The 16,988-nt window shown below is 37.3% G+C and overlaps 2 protein-coding genes across 4 annotated transcripts in view; one reads left to right on the top strand and one right to left on the bottom strand.

Annotated features, from left to right (window-relative positions):
• The window catches only part of LOC139954023 (rho guanine nucleotide exchange factor 39-like), a 29,827-nt gene extending 28,926 nt beyond the window's left edge, over positions 1-901 (bottom strand). For 2 of the 3 annotated variants that reach the window (XM_071953660.1, XM_071953661.1), the window contains exon 1: positions 739-901. The gene's annotated coding sequence lies outside the window, so the exon portion shown is untranslated. The remainder of the gene's footprint in view (positions 1-738) is intronic. The other variant, XM_071953662.1, reaches the window with a different exon arrangement.
• On the top strand, positions 227-15,571 carry LOC139954022 (patatin-like phospholipase domain-containing protein 2). The gene is made up of 8 exons (XM_071953657.1): positions 227-514; positions 2,304-2,536; positions 7,358-7,423; positions 8,788-9,058; positions 9,820-10,131; positions 11,263-11,395; positions 12,431-12,556; positions 13,689-15,571. Exons 1-8 carry the CDS (start codon positions 358-360, stop codon positions 14,065-14,067), a joined length of 1,677 nt encoding a protein of 558 aa, XP_071809758.1. The 5' UTR covers positions 227-357; the 3' UTR covers positions 14,068-15,571.
• Positions 15,572-16,988: the final 1,417 nt, after the last annotated feature.

The raw sequence follows: 16,988 nt of genomic DNA, 5'->3' as shown, positions 1-16,988 counted from the left end.
TTACAAGTCTGTGATCATATTTTTTCTCTCCAAAAGCGCCCTCTTGGGGATTCAGCCCGCCTTCCAACCGTGCATAAACCTCGAGTGGCTGCACTAGAGAATTAACCACGATTTGAAATTAAGTCTACAGGTTCGTGAGCGGCTCGAATTTAATTTGTGTACACAAAATACACACACACAGTACTGTATAGTACCGGTACCCATGTCGTAAAACACATAAGTACACACAGACGTCATAATGCTACAGCCGGCCCTCGTTGCTAGTCGCACCATCATCAAATTTTACGTTGTTTCTTGAAATAAACGCAGGAAAGGTACAGCTTCTTTCGAAGTGCCTACATCTACGTGATTTTGAGCATGGATTTATCATTCTCTGGGTGTGGATTTTTAGGAATCTATCACATCGGCGTAGCTAGTTGTTTTAAAGAACACGCACCGAATGTAATTCGTAACGTGAGTGGAGCTTCAGCGGGTGTCTTAGTTGGTTGTTGTTTGGTTGCTGGTGTTGATTTTGGTAAGTCATTTATCGTGTTTATTTCACACATAAATTTATGATTAAGAAATTTGTAAGTGGTTGTTGTACATTAAAAATTGCACTTTAAATTTCCGCTATCCAATTCCATTCAATAATTGGCATTTTCGAATCGATCTTCGTCGTCGTCTCGTCGGTTGTTTACTCAAATCAAATTTATAACTATTAAAATAAAAGTACTGAAAATACTGCACTGACTGACGTACCTTACTTTGTTTAGCAGTTATCCTCATGTTTTCGTTTCCTGATATATGATAAAATGGTATCCTTTCGACAAAGTAATATTTAAGTTAAACTTAAACACATTTTATGCCAGAATGTTTATTTGTTTTTAAAATAAGACCGGTCGCTTCTCCTGATGAATGAAAAGCACACGCAATTTTGGCACTAAGCCAAAATGCATGTCGCGTGATCTGCCCATCACACGACACACGTACTGATGACAACAAAGCCTATTCGTTCTAGAAGAAGGGTTTCTATTGGTCTGTGTTACCAGGTTTGGGGGCGCGTCTCTGTTATTGGCCAATCAAATGTAAGAGTTTACTGTTTACTTTCACTGTGGAGAGTTGGGCAGTATCAGCTTGCCACAAAAACGATTTGGTTGTCACCAATTTTTAAAACAGATCGGATGAAAGACAAACTAATTGGGAATAGGAACAGAAGTTAATTTCTGTGGATTATCCTTGTTGTACTCGTGTCTTTTCTTTTGATGGTAGTCGGCCACCAGTGCCAGAGACGTTTTTTTTTTACCAATGTTGTGTATCTAATACCTCTACTCTATGTTAAAGCCATTGGACCCTTTCGGTACAGAAAAAAAAAAAAAAAGTTCACAGATTTACAAATAACTTACAGGGTTTACAGAAGGTAGTGGTGAAAGACTTCTCTTGAAATATTAGTCCATGAAATGCTTAACTTTTTGAGAAAACAGTAAAACAAAATCGATTCTCGTTAGCGAGAATGGCGGATTTATTTTAAACACATGTCATGACACGGCGAAATGTGCGGATACAAGGATGGGTTTCCCCGTTATTTTCTCCTGATTCCGATGACCGATTGAGCTTAAATTTCCACAGGTTTGTTATTTTATATATATAGAAGTTGTGAAACACAAAGTGTGGGCCTTGGAAAATACTGTTTAACGAAAGGGTCTATTGGCTTTAATATTACTCACTGGCAACTTTTAACGGTAATTTTCTGAAAAACCAATCTGAAATGTTGCATTTTGTTCTTTAGCCTTTAAAATAAAGACATTGGACACCTTTGGTAAAGGTCGAAGACCATTCTTCTCACTTGGTGTATCTCTATGCATAAAATAGGGTGACGATTTGAACTTGATTGGTCATCGAGGATGCGAGATAAGAATGGAATGAAAAACACCCTTGGCACACAAAGTTTTGTGCCTCAGATGCTTCATTTCGAGACTTTCAAAGTCAAATTAAAAATACTTCTTTCTCGAAAACTAAGTTACTTCAGAGGGAGCCTTTTCTCACAATGAGAGCTGTTGATTGTAAAAAACATTGTTCAACTCAGTGCAATTCAATTCACTTTATTTGGAAATAAAGGGAATTTAATTATTGAATTGACCAATGTTTTTTTTTTACTATCAACAGCTCTCCATTGTTTGGTTGTTACAAAGTAAGTTTTTATGCTCACAATTATTTTGAGTATTTACCAATACTGTCCAGTGCCAGTTCTGTACATAAAAATTATTTGTTTGTCCAACTACAAAATAATTGATAATGGATATTCTTGATGTGTCTCTTTATTTTAGGCAAGATTACTGATAATGTTTTGAGACTTGTGCAGAAAGCCAGAGCTCGTCTTCTTGGGCCCTTCCATCCCTTCTTTGACCTGCATGGATACATCAATGAGGGTTTGCATAAAGTCCTCCCTGAGAACATTCATGAGTTGGCATCAGGACGCCTCTTCGTCTCGCTAACTAGAGTATGGGACAAGACTAATACCATTGTGTCTGAGTTTAAATCCAAAGAAGAAGTAATCCAGGTATGTAGGCCCTAATACATGAGTCAAGGCCGAGTCACTGCAGTGATAACGAAAATGATTTATAAACGATAACAACACAAAGAGAACGCATTCTATTGGTTGAAATGCTCCATGTTATACCCACTCTCATTCAGCTAACCGAGGGCGTGCATGTTTATCGCTCCCGTTTTTCGTTATTGTTTTTCGTTCTTGTTTTTTGTTCTTGTCAAGGCCTGCATGACAGTGCCTTATAAATGCTCTGTTATTTTCACTCACATAGGGTTTGTTCAGACATACATGTAGGCCTATCACTCAGTAATGTTACGAGTCATGCTGCTCAAAAGATGTGTTTTCAATATATATATAAATTAGGGCCACTGTTTGGGGATTTTCAATTGAAATGGTATAATGAAAACTAAGAAAACTTGCTTCTGGAGCACCATCACTTACAATGAAAGCATAGTCATCATTGGGCTTACTGAACCAATTGGAATCTTAGTATTAAAGACAGTGGGCACTATTGGTAATTGTCAAAGACTAGTCTTCACAGTTGGTGTGTCTCAACATGCATAAAATAACAAACCTGTGAAAATTTCAGCTCAATCGGTCATCAAACTTGCGAGATACTAATGAAAGAAAAAACACCTATTGTCACATGAAGTTGTGTGCGTTTAGATGGTTGATTTCGAGACCTCAAGTTCTAAATGTGAGGTCTCGAAATCAAATTCGTGGAACATTACTTATTTCTCAAAAACTATGGTACTTCAGACGGAGCCGTTTCTCACAATGTTTTATACCATCAACCTCTCCCCATTACTCTTCACCAAGAAAGGTTTTATGTTTATATATTTATTTTAAGAAATTACCAATAGTGTCCACTGCCTTTAATTTCTCAATAATATTTTGTAACTTATAGAACCTCAGTGTTGGCATTGAGTGAAACAAACATGGGGTGGCCATGGGGGCTGTACATGTACATTCCCCAGGAATTTCCAAGGATATCAGTGCCTGGGAAATGGCTTTACATGAAACCTATTAAACCAACGGGCATCTTGTGCAAATTGGTAGAGCTGGGGTTTTTTTGGCAGACAATAGTGCTTATTATGCGTTTTTCTGCTGAACACGAAGTAGGAAACTGTTACAGATGACATTGAATTTTAGCTTATTTTGTATAGATCAATTTTATATTTAGCATTTTGTATTGTTTAGCTACTTCTTTGTGCTTACAGTGCTATGAAACTGGGCCCTTAGCCTGGGTCCATTTACAAGAAGGCCTGGGCGAAATTTCATAGCGCTACTTAAAGGCAGTGGACACTATTGGTAATTACTCAAAATAATTATTAGCATAAAACCTTTCTTGATTACGAGTAATGGGGAGAGGTTGATGGTATAAAACATTGTGAGAAACGGCTCCCTCTGAAGTGCCATAGTTTTTGAGAAAGAAGTAATTTTCGACGAATTTGATTTTGAGACCTCAAGTTTAGAATTTGAGGTCTCGAAATCAACCATCTAAATGCACACAACTTCGTGAGACAAGGGTTTTTTCCTTTTTCCATTATTATCTCGCAAGTTCGATGACCGATTGAGCTCAAATTTTCACAGGTTTGTAATTTTATGTATATGTTGAGATTCACCAACTGTAAAGGCTAGTCTTTGACAATTACCAATAGTGTCCACTGCCTTTAATGGTTTAAAAGCAAATTTTCGTGCTTACTGTAGCAGAAAATTTGCTAAGGTCCAAGTGTATTTAACAAGTTAGCAGGAAAATTAGGCGGGTCATTCCGTGTCAAATCACCAAAAAAAAAGACAATTTTAAACCCTGCCCCATCTTCAAATTTGCTCAAATTTTTTGTATAGGGTAATAATGGCTCAACAAGCTCAAATTTCAATTTTCAGCTCTATCCGATAAACGGTTTTCAGGCTACGGCATGCTCTTTCTCGTTGATTTCGGTCAAAATGCGCCTGACCTCTGACATTCAAACAACCATAAATCGGTAACCATTGGGTCAAATTGTTTTAAATTGGTGTCTTGCATATGCTTCCCAAATCTGCCATTACTTTTTTTGTGGGAACATGTTTAGGTTTAGTAACCTTTTGACCTTTACTTTGACCTTGGATTTGACCTTGTGGATCACGTGATCTGGAGATGAACTTCTGTGAAAATTTACTCCCATCTGTTTTCTCCACAATATAAAAAAATTAGAGATATAATAATTTTGGCTTGCTTCCAGGCTCCGCTCAAAGTTGCCCTACTTGCCTGTTCCTATTCAAAGTACATGTACATTACATACATGTCCATACATATGTATATCATGATGTTGCTAGAGGACCATAGCCTCACTTGTGTACATACGTATGGACATGTATGTTATGTACATGTACTTTGAATAGGAACAGGCAAGTAGGGCAACTTTGAATGGAGCTTGAAGGCAAGCCAAAAATATTATATCTCTAATTTTTTTATATTGTGGAGAAAACATATGGGAGTAAATTTTCACCGAAGTTCATCTCCAGATCACGTGATCTACAAGGTCAAATCCAAGGTCAAAGTAGAGGTCAAAAGGTTACTAAACCTAAACATGTTCCTACAAAAAAAGTAATGGCAGATTTGGAAAGCTTACACAATTTCCTTTCCAAAGACACCAAATTCAACCAATTTGACCCAAAGGTTGCCGATTTATGGTCATTGGAATGTCAGAGGTCAGGCACATTTTGACCGAAATCAACAAGAAAGAGCATGCCGTAGCGCGAAAAACGTTTATTGGATGGAGCTGAAATTTGAAATTTGAGCTTGTTGAGCCATTATTACCCCATAAAAAAAATTTGAGCAAATTTGAAGAGGGTAGGGTTTAACCCATTGGGTGATTTGACACGGAATGACCCAGGCGGCCATATTGCGCGTTCACATTTTGCATTGTGACATCATTAATTTTCTTGCAGTAAGCACTGGAAGGTTAGCACGCCTTTTTCTGTGGTTACGGTTAGCAGCGCTATGAAATGGAAATCGCACAGTAAGCACAAAATCGGTTGCTAAGCAGCGCCATGACACTGGGCCCAGGTAGGACCAAATACTGTACAGGGTTCCAATTTTACACTGACTGCAGCTTACCCCAGGCAAGTGGTTTTCATGTTGGACCAGTAAACTAATAGCTGGCCAAGTCCAGCGATCTTGTGTTTTTCAATTGAAGAAAATAATTCACTGTTTCTTACACAGAAACAAGTACATCTGTAAGCCTAAATGTACATGTTCCATTTTGTTGAGAAAAATGTAAAATACCCCAAAAGACAGATGAGATGAATCTTCTCGTAGGGCCTTAGGCTTAACTAAATAAGCAAGTTAAAGTGTGCCAGGACTCAGCTTTTTTGTTCCTGTTGATTCTGGTCTTTTACATTTGATATTTTTGTTTCAAGGTAAACATTATTAAGCTATGGCCCTGCAGTCTGGTGGGTTTTTATGAACTATTACAGCAGGGTTTCCATACAGCTAGTTAAAAATACACCCCAAATGTAATGAACACTGTACCCAGGTTTAGCTCAAAATAGCCCAGTAATCACCCTTTGTGGTTAATAAACCAGTGACAAAGTATTTTGAACTATGGTTGAACTACATGGTTGAACACTATCACCATCAGTGTCAACAAGTTATTATCAAAGGGAATTCATTCATTGAGTTTATCAGGTTAAAAGGATACAAAATAATTTCGAAAAAGATACAAACAATTTGTAGATAATCCTGCCACATTTAAAGTTCAGGTGGAGAGCAAAGATTACTTGAATGATAATGCACTATAGAATTCTACCTCAATGTAATTGTAAGTTCAGGTGAAAAGCAGAATTCTACCTCAATTTAACTCATAAATAATGTTAGGTGAAGAGCAAAGGTACTTGATAATGCACTGTTAGTGTTTACACATTATTTACGTAGCCTACATCTCGTGTGTAAGTACCGGGTAGTCTTTGTGGTCCGGTTGGTATTAGATGATGTGACCTGTGACATAACATGTTTACGAAATAGCCACCAAGCCTGGACTTCCTGCACGATCTGTACACAGAGCCTAAGCAATAGGAGAAAGCATTATAATATTTTATGGAGATTGCACTGTCCAATTCTTATCAACTTTTGATATGATTAAAGGGGGCACATCTAAAAACTTGTCCAGCTTTTACTTTCGTTGTTCTCTTGTATTTATGTGGAAATTATGACCCAAAATGTCAACTTTCCCATGTGACCAGTGAAGTATCTTGCCCACCAGACTAGCCAAAGAATGTACTTGAGGTCACACTTACTGTCACACTTATTGTAAACAAAGGTCACGATGGTCTATAGTGACAATATCTCACTCACCTGTAGGAACCTGGTTTCTAATCGTGCCAGGGCAATATGTTCATCACATTGTACATATGGATTGTGGGTTTTAGTCCTTACCTGATGGGCTTTCCCTGGAACAATTCTCCAGGGTTCTCCAGTCATCCATGTATATATATATAATAAATAAAACTGAAAACTTCCCTCCTTGTCTTCTCTCCATCGGTTGCTTTACACTTTCATTTCAATATGTAAACTTTGTAAATGCTAATGATAAGAAACAAGGTTTTGCTCAAGGTTTAATTTTTATCATCCTTTGTACTATTTATCTTGTTGGGGAAATTGTTCCTCGGTCAAACTACGGTGAACAAAAACTTTCCCTCAAAACAATGGCGTACCCAAAACTGATTATTTTTTTATTCATTAAAACAATCAAAATATACCATGAAAATTCAGTCTTAAGCCCATCGTGTATCATACATTAAATAACCTTTACGATTTGTTTCTTGTTTTTTTGTTTTTTGTTTTTTGAACAGGCTGTTTTGTGCAGTGCATTTGTACCGTTCTACTCTGGAATGGTGCCTCCATCATTCAGAGGAACAGTAAGTAGTTATTGAGTGATTAGAAACAACACTACACCTCCTTTTTGTTGCCATATGGATTTTGATAATATGTTTTCTTATTCAAAATAAGATTTAAAACTTTAACACTTTTTGTCAACTGATATCAGAAAATAAAATACTATGTCGGAATTTATATAGCTTGTGTCAGGCGATGGTCGCACGATCATCGGGCTATGGAAATCTTGACCCGCGATCCAAAAAAGACACAGTTTTTAGGCCTCAGGGATGACTATAAACTGTGTCGCGCATCAACATTTCCATCAAGTGCACATCGCACGACCGACTATAAACAGGCCTTTAGAGAACTACATGCATTCTTCAGGAAAGTGAACTATAGCATTTAAAAGCAAGGTTTTAAATACTGAACAAAATATTATTAAACTAAAACCACTACAAGCATGTTCAATGTCTTGTCTAACATGGGTTTTTTTTTCTTCATATTATCAAAGTCTCACAGTGGAAAAATCAATGAAAGTTTTGAGGAAAAAAATAAACGGCAGCCATCTTGAGAATACAAAATAAATGTTTTTTAAAGTTTTTTTACTGGGCCTTATCTTTTGATAGCCTCAAGGACTCAGCTGCTTTGTCTGGCCCTCTGTCTAGAAGGCCAATTGTTGGTGATTTGCTGTGTTACATAACAGTTTCTCAAAGGTGTGGGTTGAATATGGCTTATAGTGGCTGTTATGTAACAGTGTTACATGTACATAACAGTGTAACTTAACTTTTCCCAAGGTCTAGTTATTACATAAGATGGCTTGCAACTATTAGCCATTTCTGAGTTTTATTGTTGAAAAAACTAAAATGCTCAAAACAGATCCCTCTTGTTACTAACAAGAATGGGGAATGGGGAAATGATTTTTCAATCCCAAAAGGTAGCTGGTTAGGGGGCCTATACATTGTTTGCTGACAATGTTCAATGTGCACTAGTGTAGCCTATTGGATAGGGGCATAATTGTTCTGCTAAATTGTTTTAAAATGTCTGTGTACATGTATCTTAGGCTGTGTCCGAAATGGTGACTTCGGCTACAGCTACGGCTAGATCGCGCGCGTCTGCCTATTCTTCAACACTGGTAGACGCGTTGATCTAGACGTAGCTGTAGCCGAAGTCGTCGTTTCGGACACGGCCTTAGGAGTCGCATGACGCATGTAGTGAATACTTTTGATTATGTTTTGCCCAGGTGTGAGCTATGTTAGAAACCCAGCATCCAGAGCTTGAACTAATTAAGATCTGTGCAAGGGGTTAAGTAGTGCACTAGTATCTGATAGGTTCCATACAGTCAACAATGGTTAAATTCATTTGAATAAGTTACTAATGTGTATTCTTCATGCATTGCTTGATACAGAAATATTGGGATGGAGGAATCACCGATAACTGCCCCATATTGAGTGAAGATACAGTGACAGTGTGTCCCTTCTCAGGAGAGTTTGATATCTGCCCTACCTCTCAGGAGTTTGGTGACTATCTTAGATTTACCTCTGCCAATGTTAATGTTCATGTTACTTCTACAAACTTCTGGAGACTATCAAGAGCTCTTTACCCACCAGAGCCAGAAAAGCTCAGGAAACTATGTCAGCAAGGATATGATGACACATTGCGCTATTTGCAGTCGCACAGTAAGTTAGGAATTACATTTATACTCATTTCACTTGGCAGTTCGAAGACACTGGACACTATTGGTTTGTCAAAGACCAGCCTTCTCACTAACATACATGGGCATGTGCAAGTTTTAGCTCAACTGGTCGTCGAAGTTGCGAGATAATATGAAAGAAAAAAACCTTGTCGCAAAAGTTGTTTGCTTTCAGATGCTTGATTTCCAGACCTAAAACATCTAATTCTTAATCTTAGGTATCGAAATCCAATATGTGGAAAATTACTTATTTCTCGAAAACTGCATTACTTCAGAGGGAGCCATTTCTCGCAATGTTTTATACTATCAACAGCTCCTCATTACTCGTTACCAAGTAAGGTTTTATGCTTAAAATTATTTTTTAGTAATTACCAATAGTGTCCAGTGCCTGTAATGCCATGCAGAGACTTTAGACTGGTGAAACTTATTGTCAGGGGAATGTTTTTATGTTGGTGGATGATTACTTGACAGTGTTGATTGTTGGGGAACAGCAAGCTATATCTATAAGTTTTTGAACCGGCCACAACAGTTGTGAAGAGTTCCAGCTCTCTCATTCTGTTTGTGTTGACACTAAGCCCAACTTGGTAGTTCGTGTGACTTATTCATTGTCATCTTTTTGGCAGTTGTCTCAAACTGTGCTCTGTTTTTCAATGTACATTGTTTTTGTTGCCTAATTTGAATGTCTTGCTGTCACAAGTTTGATTCAAATACATTATTGACCATGTTGATATCATTTTTTTTTTATAGCTGTGATACCATGCAACAGACATCTAAGTCTAAGTAGATCTCCATCGTTTAGTTCAACAAACAATGACAACCGTAAGTTATCGACAGGAAGACTGTCGCTGAGAAATGCTCTACTATCACGTACATCTCTACAGTCACTTAATAGTGACTTAGAATTTCTGCAGGAAATGCTAGAGGGAGCTGATAGTAATGAGACATGGGAGGATTGGAATGATGAGGATTTCTTTGAAGATGAAGATGCTTGTCAAGATTGTAAGATGCGAGCTGAGCAGACCATGCTGAAAGGAAGTCTATCACCTCAGATTACTAATGGTAAGAATGCCACTGTTTGCCACAGTATGCTGCTATACGTAGTTGCAAAGTATCAAATAGGTTGACACACTTTACTTATATCAAAATCAATACGTTGGTTGTTTTGATCCATTCAAATTTGTAGACTATTTGCAAGATGTTTTGATTGATTGATAGTACTACTTGAATGATTAAAAACATTTATGGTCCCACCGTGGACATTACATGTTCGTTCTGAAGACAGGTCTGGATCCTGATGGACATTGCGAAAACTACATTGCAAAAACTACTCTAAAAAAAGGAAAAATAAAACCAAATAATTGTTTGTAACAATTGCCAATTATTGGGCACTCTCAAAGTTAAGCACAAAGTGTAGCATCATGCATAAACCATAGTTGTTTATCAAGCCAAGCATTCTTGAAACCATCCTTAATAAGTTATCAGCGGACATATTGGAGGACAAGTAACCAATCACAATACCCATGACAAGCAGGTACCCAAGATTCACTCTGTCCTGGTAAGGCCAGGGCCCAATTTCATGGCTCTGCTTTACCGTAAGCACAGAATCGGCGCTTACGGAAGCAGGGAATTATGTGCTTACGGCAAGCGTATTTCACGGGTTAGCGGCGAATTTTGGCTTCTGCGCGTGCGTACTACGCGCTACTAGGCATTCTACGCTAACAAGGCTAGCACAGAAATTCGGCGCTTGCACGTAAGCGGGGAATCGTGATCGTAAGCGCAGAATGCGGCGGTAAGCAGAGCCATGAAATTGGGCCCTGGTGGTGTCTTACTTAGAGGCATTGGTGCAAAAGCTCCAATCAGTTTGTTAGTATACAGTTAAAATGTGTTTTACTACACACTGGTATAGATCGTATTGAATATGATGTCAACGTTCAAATATCTGCCATACAACATGGCGTCTGCGAGCGTGTGTATGTGCGTCTTGTGTCATAGAAACCAAACTGGCAACGCTGGGTGCTGCGCGTTTCTTTGATGTACGCATTTAGAACTGTATACGGTTTGCCCTACAAGATGGCGACTTTGATCATAGCAGCAAAGGGGTTAATTAGTACGGTCTATTGCTAGAGTACCACTAAATAAACTGAATGTTTGTTCTGTTTGATTGAATTGTTCATGTGTGTATTTCCACAGCCATCAAGGAAGCTATCATGTTGGACAATACACTACTCAACTATTTATTCAAGTACAAGATGTTAAAAGCTGTGTCCTTCATGGCCCTTCCTTATGTCATCACCATGGAAACAGTCTTACTATTTACTGTCAGGTAAGAACTTCTAAATCAAAGGTGTCTGTTTATGAGCAGGGCCCAAGTTTATAGAGCTACTTAAGCACCAAAAATAGCACAACAAAACTATGCTTACCAAAATATGGTTACCAGCCAAGATGCAATTTCACATCTACAATCTGTGTCTGGTATCCTGCTAATTTACGCTTAGCAGAAACCTTTTAAGCAATATTTGCTGCTTAAGCAGTCCCATGAAATTGGGCCCAGCATGGTACCTGTAACCCTTTAGCACTCATACCACCCACAGCCCCTTTTCACCCACTTAGCATATCGCCCGCAACTACCGTTGGGAGTTTGACAAGTTGTATTTTGAGTTCAGCCATAGATATAGCACGGATTTCAAGATGGCAATAGTCTGAAAATAGCATGGTCTGCATTTGAGTTAAATTGATGCTGTCCACCTTTGAAGGTCAAAAGTTTCTTTCACCTTCGCATACTCGGTAATGGCCACCTTCCGCTTTCTCACGATAAACTTATTGGTGTTTTTCAAACCAAACACCATGATTTGAAAGGATTTTACAAAGGTACAGAAGTTTGCTATTGATAACGAGGCATTTAAGAAGGTATGTTGTGATTATTTTCAATCAATTTGTAGCTTTGTTTTCCTGTCAGACGACAGTATAGTTGACAAAACTTGATGCACAATGTTCTTTATAACTTAGGCAAACTGTGTTTTCAATTTTTCTGCTGATCTCTTATGTTTCCAACGTCAAAGCTTTAATTTGGCACCGCAATCAAACAACTGTGAAAATCATTCAAAAGATAATTCCATCTGCAAACAAACTCAACTTGTAACACAAGAAAATAATAATCACAACAAAAGTAATCCAATGATTTCTAGGTATGGCTGGAAATTGTGTGAACCATGGCGCAGTGAAGAGGGAATGATGCTGTGTTTTATATTACATGAGTGCTAAAGGGTTTATGAAACAACAGTATGAAGTTATCAAAAAAAGAGTTAGTGTCATTTCAAAATAATTTGATTGAATCCCAAATTGTGTTTTGATCCCCTAGGTTTGCCAGAAGACTACCTCATGTTCCCAATGATGTGCACTATGTATGGCAGCGTCTGATACACTCAATCAAAATGTTGCTGAGGCAGTATCATACTACGGGGAGGTCAGGTAGTGACGCTACAAGGTACATGGCACTTTGCGCTCATTTGTCTTCTTACGGCCGGGTCACACTGCAGCGATAACGGAAACGAGAACGACGCAGAAAGAACGCATTCCTATTGGTTAAATTGCTCCATGGAGAATACACCCACGCTTATTCAACCAATCGAGGGCGTGCATTTTTAACGTTCTAGTTTTCATTCTCGTTATCATAGCCTGTGTGCCCGGGCCTTTATACTCTTAATTTATAAAAAGAAAACTTTCAGAATTATTGACTATAGATGTATTGGTCATTCACCTGAATGTTTGTGATCCTATAAAGTGAACACTATTCAATCATAAGCATTCATATGGGTGTACTTACTTAAAGATGCTATGTCAGATTTTTTGCCGATTTGACCCCAAAATTTTGATTTTAAATTCAATAGGTATTTTGATGGTCGAGAAAGTTACAAACTGTCATTTGAGCCATTGCTCGAAAAAATCCGCCAATTATTAGTAGCAGTGAAATAAGGTGCTCAAAATTAGTTTTTGTCGGGATCCCGACAATATACCACGTGACCAATTCTTATGTGTTTTATAAGAAACATTTTAAATTTTTGTCATGGTTCCTGACCATTAAAAGTAAAAGTTAACCTTTTTTTCGTTAAAGCGGTCGATACTCTTTGAAATACCATTCACTCAAAAAAATCTATGTGTTAATGTTTGGGACCAAAAATCTGACATAGCATCTTTAAATGCATTATCCTTCTGGTACAGAATCGCTAAGCAGATCCTTTCATGTTACCATGGAAACCTGGTGTTTGTTTTGCTTTAGCTTATTTTCTCTGGTCATATAAACTGTGTCAAAAGTTACAAGATGGCCCACTGATAATGACTGTATAATCCAGGTCGCCAGGAAATTTGAGGCCTGATTTCCTCTGTTCTGACTTGTTTGTTTTGTTCTAATTTTTTTTTTTTTTTTCTGTTATATTAAAACCAGTGATTCAACCAAGATGTGCAATTGAAATGATTAATCTTGCAGGCATCTTACACATGCTTCTTGTTAATGACATCATCAAGTCTAGAAGTTAGCAGGGAGCATGACAACTTGTTGTTTAGTTCCTTGTGTAATTATTACTTTTTAACTCTGGCTATTTGTTTGTTTGAATACACAGGTCATTGAATGGCAAGAGCAGTGAATTATTAACAGCTATCAGGGATGATGACTTAACAATGGATCAACTAGAAGACAACATGAATAGGATTGCCTTGATGCATAGTCAATGTAGTCACCATAGTCATGCAGTCAAATCACTACCAGACTGTGTCATGGATACATTTGATCTATGTGATGATGTATTTGTAGATCAATATCCAAGGACTACATCTCGTCTTCATCACAAGTATTGTAACACCAAGTATGAAAGTTATGATCAGACTATACGGATTGTATCCGAGATTGATGATGTTACAGCTTATCACTACCTCAGGGCATCTTTGGTGATTGATTCAATGAGTACTAATAATAATAATGTAGAAATTAAGATTGGATAACATATGGACACTACTCGGTAGAGCTGTAGTAGTTACATGGCAATATGAATGGGGTTTGTATTAGCTTTATATTACTGATGCTGATTACTGTTTATCAATGTACCTCCAATCACTTTCAATGTTGATAAAGCAATAGTCATAAATACCAGTTTATCCATTCTGATTGGTCAAAAGGGCATCACATGGGGGTGTTTAAACGGATGTTATAACAGCAGTAAAAAGTGTTTGAGCATGGGCGAGCTTGCACCTGTGCTTATAAGACAGTTTATTCATTCCTATTGGTCGAGAATAATGGCTGGAACATCTGGGCCACATCACGCGATACGCACGACGCGCACAGCAAAGGAGTTTTCACCAGAGGGCTTTACCATTTCATAGCTGGATGGGTGTTTTGTTGAAAGAAATCATTGACAATTACAAATTTTGCGTTTTTCTTGCTTTAGGACCAAAAAGTTTTGATTTTTTTTTAACAAAAAGGTTTTTATGAATGGGAATAAAAAAAGTGCTTTGCCGGTATTTAACACTCTGTTTAAAACCGGTTGCAATCTGGATGCTGATAATTACCCCCGCCTCCGGCACGGGTAATTATCCAGACTGCAACCGGTACTAAACATAGTGTTTAAAACCGGCCAAGCACATATTTATTGCCTTATTGAATGTGTTCGGAGGTACTTGAGATACTCTACATGGTGCATGTATTATGAGACACACTGTGCAATGTAGTCATGTAAACCATTAATTATCATCATTATTATCGTCTGAACCTTCACGGCCATTGCCTTGGTGCCCATGATATGCTCTAGTAGAAATGTATAATTTCCTCATAGGGTGCCCTTTACCAAGGAGAAAATGAAGTTCTTGTAATATAACAATAAGTTAAGATGGTAGAGAATACAGTATTTTGCCATTGCACTTGCGGCTGAGTAATTCAAATTAAAATGTATGCAGCTTTAACCAATCAGAAGCGAGGATTCAAGATTGTTAGATGTAGTTTTAAATTATATTTATAGACTTGCATTACCTTGTCATGATTTCAAGAGAATGTGCCGATCAAAAAAACATTTTATTTATAAATATACTAGTAACTACTCAAAGATGACACATGTATACATGTATGTACATATATTTTTATACATGTAATTTAAAATGCAATATAATAAATGCTGAAAGACGTGTATAGAAGTTTTATAGGGAATTGTGTGCTATCAGTCCCACCATTCCTTGCATGATTGTGTGAAAGTCATGCAATATAATAATGGTATTTGTTTGACATATGTTTGTACCTTATCTTTAACAGGGATGAGAGTTATTTTGGTACCCTGTGCTATCTTTGCTCTATTTACCTCGTGTAGTATAAATAATTTATATGTGTTGTTCTTTCAGGAATATTTGGTTTTGGCCCCAAAGTCCAAATCTTATCAAGTTAAGTTGTGTCAGGATTATGTAAGCATCATACAATGGGCGATACAAACGGGTACATCGGAAGCCTGTATTCACTGACTTACATGTACTATTAAAGGCAGTGGACACTATTGGTAATTGTCAAAGACTAGCCTTCACAGTTGGTGTATCTCAACATATGCATAAAATAACAAACCTGTGAAAATTTTAGCTCAATCGGTCATCGAAGTTGCGAGATAATAATGAAAGAAAAAACACCATTGTCACACGAAGTTGTGTGCTTTCAGATGCTTGGTTCCGAGACCTCAAATTCTAAATCTGAGGTCTCAAAATCAAATTCGTGGAAAATTACTTCTTTCTCGAAAACTATGGCACTTCAGAGGGAGCCGTTATATGTTAGTAATTATTTTGAGTAATTACCAATAGTGTCCACTGCCTTAAAGAAAGGAAATGTATCTAGTGGGTTGTTCAAACTTTAAAAGTTGTCATTATTATTGTATCAACATTCCCTGTAATGCTTGTAACTTTGCAAGTCTTCACGCACAAAAAAGGGATCCGTAAAAAGGGCATGACTTTGTTTTTCTTTACCTGTGAAAGCATTGTACATGAGCTTAAGATTTCATGTACGTAATGTTCAGACATTTTCAAGACTTGTGTAGATAATAACAATGCAATATAATTAGGGGAGGTGGGATGATTTATTGTAAATATTGCTCTATTGTTGGTGTTTCTTTGTTATTTCAGAACATCAGTTGACATCAATCTTAAAGGAACACGTTGCCTTGAATCGGACGAGTTGGTTTGTTATAAAATGCATACATTGTATGCTTTGAAAGATGTTTTAAAAGTAGAATACAATGATCCACACAAATTTGCCTCGAAATTGCGTGGTTTTCCTTTTACTTTGCGAACTAACATGGTCAGCCATTTATGTGAGTAAAACTTTGACTCCCATAAATGACCGACCGTGTTAGTCGACGAGGTAAAAAGAAAACCGTGTAATTTCACGGTATGTTTGTGTGGGTCATTGTACTCTACTTTTACAACATCTTTCTACCCATATGCATTTTACAACGAACTGTTACAAATGCTTTTCAAAGACCAACTCGACCGATCCAAGGTAACATGTTCCTTTAATACATTTACTAAGAGAAAGGATCATTTCAGTATACACAAACACGCTTTATGGGAATGAAACGTTAAAGCTTAACACAAACATCCATTTTGTATTAATTACTGGGTGTGAATCAGAAACAACACCAACAACTTTGAATTGAGTTGTTTGCTCAGCAAACGTTGATTGTCTGCAGTGGTTTGAGAACAAGGAAAAAAACAGACATTTACTTTAACTTAATCCACCTAATTGCTATATATAGTGGTCATTGATATTAAAGATTATTAATGAATATGACGGTCAAGTGAGCTGACTAAGAATGATAAGCAATGCCTTGATGAACTTTAATTTCTGATAACTTTTTTTTTGTTATACATTATGACATAAACAATGCCAGGAATACAAT

Source organism: Asterias amurensis, chromosome 22 (assembly GCF_032118995.1).
Source record: "Asterias amurensis chromosome 22, ASM3211899v1".
NCBI lineage: Eukaryota > Metazoa > Echinodermata > Asteroidea > Forcipulatida > Asteriidae > Asterias > Asterias amurensis.
The sequence above is the reverse complement of the archived record's forward strand: the minus strand, read 5'-3'. Positions and strand labels throughout refer to the sequence as shown.

Excerpts from the sequence above, each read along its gene's own strand:
- LOC139954022 (XM_071953657.1), top strand. The coding sequence starts at position 358 with ATGGATTTATCATTCTCTGGGTGTGGATTTTTAGGAATCTATCACATC. Across the intron at positions 2,537-7,357 it reads CCAAAGAAGAAGTAATCCAG|GCTGTTTTGTGCAGTGCATT; the intron begins GTATGTAGGCCC and ends TTTTTTGAACAG. Across the intron at positions 9,059-9,819 it reads GCGCTATTTGCAGTCGCACA|CTGTGATACCATGCAACAGA; the intron begins GTAAGTTAGGAA and ends TTTTTTTTATAG.